At 35.7% G+C, this 6,392-nt stretch overlaps 1 protein-coding gene across 2 annotated transcripts in view; it reads right to left on the bottom strand.

The window, feature by feature from the left end:
* Positions 1–2,926: 2,926 nt before the first annotated feature.
* The window catches only part of LOC104966740 (tensin-4-like), a 13,927-nt gene continuing 10,461 nt past the window's right edge, over positions 2,927–6,392 (bottom strand). For both annotated transcript variants that reach the window (XM_010795985.1, XM_010795984.1), the window contains exons 10-13: positions 4,834–5,008; positions 4,629–4,697; positions 3,883–3,912; positions 2,927–3,701 (exon numbers count right to left, since the gene is read on the bottom strand). In XM_010795985.1, the coding sequence (XP_010794287.1) occupies positions 3,575–3,701; positions 3,883–3,912; positions 4,629–4,697; positions 4,834–5,008 (401 nt within the window). In that variant the 3' untranslated portion in view covers positions 2,927–3,574. The remainder of the gene's footprint in view (positions 3,702–3,882; positions 3,913–4,628; positions 4,698–4,833; positions 5,009–6,392) is intronic.

Consider the following 6,392-nt stretch of genomic DNA (forward strand, 5'->3'; position numbering starts at 1 on the left):
CTTATTTGTCAGCCTTATTTACTAATTAGTTTACAAATTCATATTATAAGCTTATACAAAATATATATTACCTAATAAATAAACATTAACATGTAACCATAGGTTAAGATATCCATCAGAAGTATTTACTAAATAATTCAAATTAGATCCACCTTTACCAACTGCGATAAACATCAATAATCATAATCCAGTAATTTAATATATATGATTCCGTATTTGGCCAAAAACGCATTATGAGTACTTTTACTTTTCGAGTAGGCCTATGTTTACTATTTAGTATTGATCTTACCAATGTATGACACATGAACACGATGATCCAAAAAATCTAAAACACTTTATAACTTGGTATTCTTAGTGTCCGTGCATTGGGTGAATAATTTGATAATGTTGCGTTCCATTAATCATGTTTTTATTCATTCCTAATAATGTCTTTCCTACCAGGACAGAGAAGATTGACAAAGTGATAAAGCAGTGGGAGGGCTCTTTCTTCAGAGGGAATCCCAAGCTGCGCAGGAAGTCCGTGTCGCTGCGCTTCGACCTGCACATGGCCGCTGCCAACGAAGGCTGCGCGCAGACCAAACAGGACAGCCTGCCCGACGTGGAGGTGTGTCTGATCATGAAGAGGTCTCGCAGCATCCCCACCATCACACAGTGACCGCTCTGCCACATCAACACTGCTATGTTGTACCACAGGTTATGTTGACGTTACAGACATTACAGTGACACCTGGGATACAACCTCCCATTGCCATGCTTAATGTATATTTCAAAAGACAACATTCATTGATTTTCGCTTCAATACTGACTCAGATCTCTCTAATCAAATGTTGCAGGATTAGCATTATGCATCAGGCTTTATTACTGGCCCATGTTTAGAGTGTCAGTAAACTAAATTAAAAACCTTGGACCTTAATTCACTCCCTTACAGAGGATAGCAATTTAATATGAATCAGATATCTTTGTTATCATTCTATCAAAAAAGCCTCTTATTACTGTCATTGCTCAGTATGAGGTCACTCACTGTACAAAATAGATTATATATCATATGACTGCTTTACTACTGCATTTCATTCTACATGTGTGAAGTCACAGACTATGACCTGCTGTGACGTGAAGTTAGATTTATTTATTTATTTTAATTTTAGGGACTGTATGAAAATTTCTATGAAAATATTAGTGGAGGGTATTTTTTTAGCAATTGATTATAAATGTTTCACTATCCAATAGCAAGTCCCACTTTCACTTAAATCTAAATCTCCATGGAAAGCATATAAATATAGGGTAACGTGCCATATAAAGTCATAGTGAATATGAATGTGATGTCATCAACGGCAATTCGGCCATCTTTGAAGGATACCAGCGAAAGTAAACAATGGACTTAATCTGTACGGCGAGCGGAGTATAGCATAACTCTTTCTCTTCAAACCTTTTAAACATGGTCTGGAGGCACTGTTATGTCATTGGCTGTAAATAAACAACTCTCATGACAAACCATGGGATAACATTTTATACTTTTATAGCTAAATTAAAAAGAGCCACTTCACCGGGTATACGATTTTAATCATAAATGCTGCAGTTTACAAAATACTGGTATTTTAACATGCGTGATTAGCCAACGTTTTATCAGCACTCAGTTAGCCTATCATTAGCTCTCTTACCTCTGTCCAGATGATTTTAGTTGTCATTAAAACTGTAGATTTGAAGGTCTTGTATCCACCTATTTAACTTGACTTATATTAAATATGTTTAAATTGCAGATGGGTGTAGGCACTAGTAGTGATCAGTCCATTCTTCTCTTCATAAGTATACAGATGTCAATAAATAACCACATTTATTTTATGATTAGCGCTCCTCTGTTTCTGCCGAAAGCTCTCATTTGTAAGGGCATTTGTATTTTGCACATACTTTATTCAAAACAGCTGAAAGCTATTGACGGCTTGCTAAAGTTGCTATAGATGTTATCCTCCTAAAATGGCCGCGACACCCCTTGAACGCACCGCAGTTTCCAATCCCTCCAGAGACAGTTTTAGGTTTGAAATAAATAATGGTTAGAATATTCAATATTCACAATATTGTGTTATGTGTTAATTAATTGTAATTATATTACTTTGATATGTTTTGGGGAGGGTGTTGCAAATGTCTCTTAGTAGAAGGTCTTTCAAAAATATAAAAAATGCTGAAGAAGGCATGTTTCCACCCAAATAATTTCCCCGCAGCACTAAAAGAACAAATCCAGATTGTGTGCACTTTGAGGGTCTTTTGTCATTGCAGTTCATTTTCTTTGTGGCGGGAAACACCTCTACAGCTCAAACTGATACATACATCGTCGCAAACAAAGAACACTGCTCAATGTGAGCACGCCGTGTCTCAGAGAATTGAAATTCCCTGTCCTAACCAGAGGAGGGCAGTATTTGTAAATAGTTAACACTGCAGTGTGTCAGCAAAGCTTAACACGGGTTGTGTGGCACATGCTATCTGTTAAACTTTACCGTTTTTATGCTACATTTTGAGTTGGCATCAAAGATTTACAAATATAAGTCCCATGGTGCATTGCATTTTTGTGCCTCAGAATATATTGAGACTATTTAAAGATATTATCTATGCAGTTCTGTGCTCGATTTTGCTTTGCTTCATGAATAACACTTCATTTGCGGACCGCTACCTTCAGAATGGAGCATTGTGCTTTTATCTAACAATTCATCATTTAAAATAAAAAATAATATGTTAACTCTGTGTTTCCTGTCAAATGTTTACCATCTTTGTCTAAAATACTAGAAGACACAGTTGTTAACCACAAGGTCTCCCTTTGTTTAGCGAGAGGCTGTAATGAAAGGGTAAAGGAAAAGATAAGGGTGTGTTGTTCACACATTGACACACTGCCTCTCACGGACACAACAACATCTGTAAGAACACACATGCACATGTGCAACAGTTCCACATGTTTATTTTCATCATAACAAATACATGAATATACAGAGAAGATATTGTTTACAGTGCAGTTTAATAAATACATTCTCAACTTTAAACTTTAAAGTTGCTTTGAAATGAAAGGACATGACAATATGTTTAGCCTAGTCTATTAACAGAATCTTCAAAAATCATTACTACATTTAATAGTGCTGGGTACTGCAAATGTATACCTCAGTTACCATGGAAATAATTGTAAATTAATAATTCAAATCAACTGCTTTACCATTACCTAATCTCTGTTTTTATCTTATATTTTTGTAAAACAACATTGAAATTATTTTTGCAGAGCTTCCTTTATACAAAAGTACAGTAAAGTACAATTTATTTTAACATTTACAAACTGGATTATTTGAACGGTAGCAGCTTGCAATTTACAATCAAATGTTGCTGGTTCCTTGTCTGGTTTGTTGTTTGAAGGCAAATCAGTTTTGCATATCTTCATATATGCTACTCTTTTGACTTTAATATGTGACCATGCTTTTCAGATGTTGTATTGTAATCTAGTAGATACAGTAATGGACGGTTACTAACAAAATACAGTTTAAGTGTAGATAGTGCTTTAAGATCCCAGGTGTCATGTTGCCTCAGTCTTTGTGAGTCTGTGGCTAGGCTATGGAGGCCCGAATAACTTCAATGACATTGTTGCAAGGCTGCAGGGGGTCATATTCTGCAAACACGTGGCACACATTCTCCATGCCGGCCTCAATACCTTTCGCCACAAAGCCAAACGTTCTGTCGGGACACAGAAATGTTAGATTAAGTTAGATTTATTAAGTAAAACATTTAAGTTCAAGAAGAATGCAGGTGAGCCAGAAACCTGGGTGGCTTTATCATATGGATCGTCGCATGAGAAAACATGTATCATTTGTACTGTAGTTAAACAGAAAATATCACAATTAAAGTTAAGAATTACCTTGCACCAAAACTGGATCCTTTCACCCAACTGTAAGAGTAAAAAAGACAAGGTTTAATATTTAAAGATTGTGTCTACTCTAATAAAGGGTCCTGTTTGTGCATGCGTGTGTGTTTATTTCTGAGCTATGTGTCTATGACTATTAAAATCAGAGTGAAAAAGTAAAAGTTCATCTTAATATACTAAAATATTTAAAAGTTAAAGTTTTGTTTGAGAAATGCTTGGTAAAGTTTGACTGCTTATAACTGACGTTATAGCAGGAAGAGCTCCTTTGAAATGAATAACTTTAGATTTGAAGGCAAGATCCGGCACGTTATTCTTAATACTAGAATTACAGTTTTGTGATTGTACGCCTACGCCAACAACTCAATGTGCGGTTTACATTCATGTCTGTCTAAAATGTCATCATTTTATCAAATTACACATTTGCTCCACATTGTCATAATTAGTCATTATCTATTCTCTTGTTATGACCAACAACATAATAGATGTATATAATATAATAAAAAAATAGATATATATGTGATATTCATGAAAATAGAGTGTACAAATTGCCAGACATCGTCATAATTAGTCATTATCTATTCTCTTGTTATGACCAACAACATAATAGATGTATATAATATAATAAAAAAATAGATATATATGAGATATTCATGAAAATAGAGTGTACAAATTGCAAGACACCCTCCGGCGTGGAACCATTAAGAATCACTTTGATTTCAGAACTTGTTTTGTATACTCACAGTCGATTGTCTGGATCTCCCCCACCGTAGCTCAGGAGGTGAGCAGGGTAATGGCGCCTGAAGAAGAGCCTAAAAAAGAGATTATTGTTACTGTTAGCAATGATCATTTGCAGCAAAATGTTACACACAAAAACAGCAATGTGGTTTTATTGTGTACTGTAAGTAAAATCTCAGCAGCACGAAGAATGTATGTTGTTAGTCTTACTTCCTGTTGACATCTGTCAGTGTAACACCCTTCAAAGACACCTTCAAGTTCACTATGGTTGGTATGAAGGAACCCGAGGCCTTCTCAAATGTCGAAGACACCGCCTTCTGCACTGCACAGGGGCCCGTCAGCGTTTCAGTAGGGACAGCATTCAGGTAGACAAAATTGCAAGCAACTGTGGAAAAGAAAAACATTGTGATAGTTTGATTAGAAATACAGGTTGAGTACACATGTAATTAAACATGTAGGGTGGTAAATGTAATTAAGTGAAACTCCCTACTGGATTGTTCTGGGTCATTGGTCTTTTTACCATTCTCTTGGGCAAAACAGACATAGATAGGTACTTTCAAAAAAGATTTGCTCCAAATGTAATTACAGGAAACACGGAGTAACTTTCAACCAAAGCTGTCTTTCCTTATTGTTGTTCCATTGTACAGGTCTATTCTGTATAATTTGTACTTGGTGGTACAGTTGAAAAATATATAGAAATAATATAAATGCATGACTTGGTTGGCTGCTCAGCTGGCAGTTGTGTAATAAAGTAATTTGTACTGTAGCCTACCTAAAACAATGGCTAAACATGGCTAAAAAATGATCTGTTTGGTATTTTGAAAAATAAAATGTATACATATACCTTATATAGGTATGGTCATACACTATATCATTTAAATATAGCATGATAGGTCTCCTTTAAGTTATTGGCACTGTAGCCTACTTGAGTATTTCCCGTTTAAGGTCCTTTATACTTACAATCCTCCATGCTTCAGATGTAAATATAATTTTGTTTTACTCCAGAACATTAAATATATTATTTTCTATTTGGAAATCTAGCTGCATTTCTTCATTCATCTGCCATTTTGTCAAAAAACAAGATAGAATGTGGTTATAAAGTTCAAAAATAAGTGGTAGAAACAAAGAAGACTACATAACCCCTAATGTAGCTACTATTGCTCCTTTAAATGTGATGTCATGTGTAAGTCCCACCACACACAGCCTAACAAGACGATAGTAATGGCATATTAAGAAATTAAAAATAACTGGCACACCGGTTATTTAATTACACGCAACATTCATTAATCAAGGCCATTAGTAACACCCAGGGCCGGCCCTAGACTTTTGGGGGCCCTAAGCGAGCTTTGGCTTGGGGTCCCCCCTCACTCTAGCGCGTTCTCACTACACACAACACGGAACCAACTTTTGTCTTATGATGTTAGCATAAGCACACATATTGTATAAATAAGCATGTAAACACCATGTACCTAACCTCCTTTAGGGGGGTCCTCACCTCCTCTAGGGGGGTCCGGGGGCATGCTCCCCCGGGAAGACTTTTTTTTTTTAAATATTGAAGTTAAAAGCATCAATCTGGTGCACTTTGAGAGAAAAATTAAGAGATCTATGGATACATCTCTCAACACCCATATGAAACAGAACTGTAAAAAGATTTTTCTTTATGGATATTTTACAAATCACTTAAACTGTATTCTTGTTTTGTCATATAGTATTTCATAACTGTTTTTCATTTATTCTCTCTGGCTGTCCATCTCATAACGTTCACATAG

This window comes from Notothenia coriiceps, unplaced genomic scaffold, assembly GCF_000735185.1.
Source record: "Notothenia coriiceps isolate Sejong01 unplaced genomic scaffold, NC01 NC01_scaffold00037250, whole genome shotgun sequence".
Lineage (NCBI taxonomy): Eukaryota > Metazoa > Chordata > Actinopteri > Perciformes > Nototheniidae > Notothenia > Notothenia coriiceps.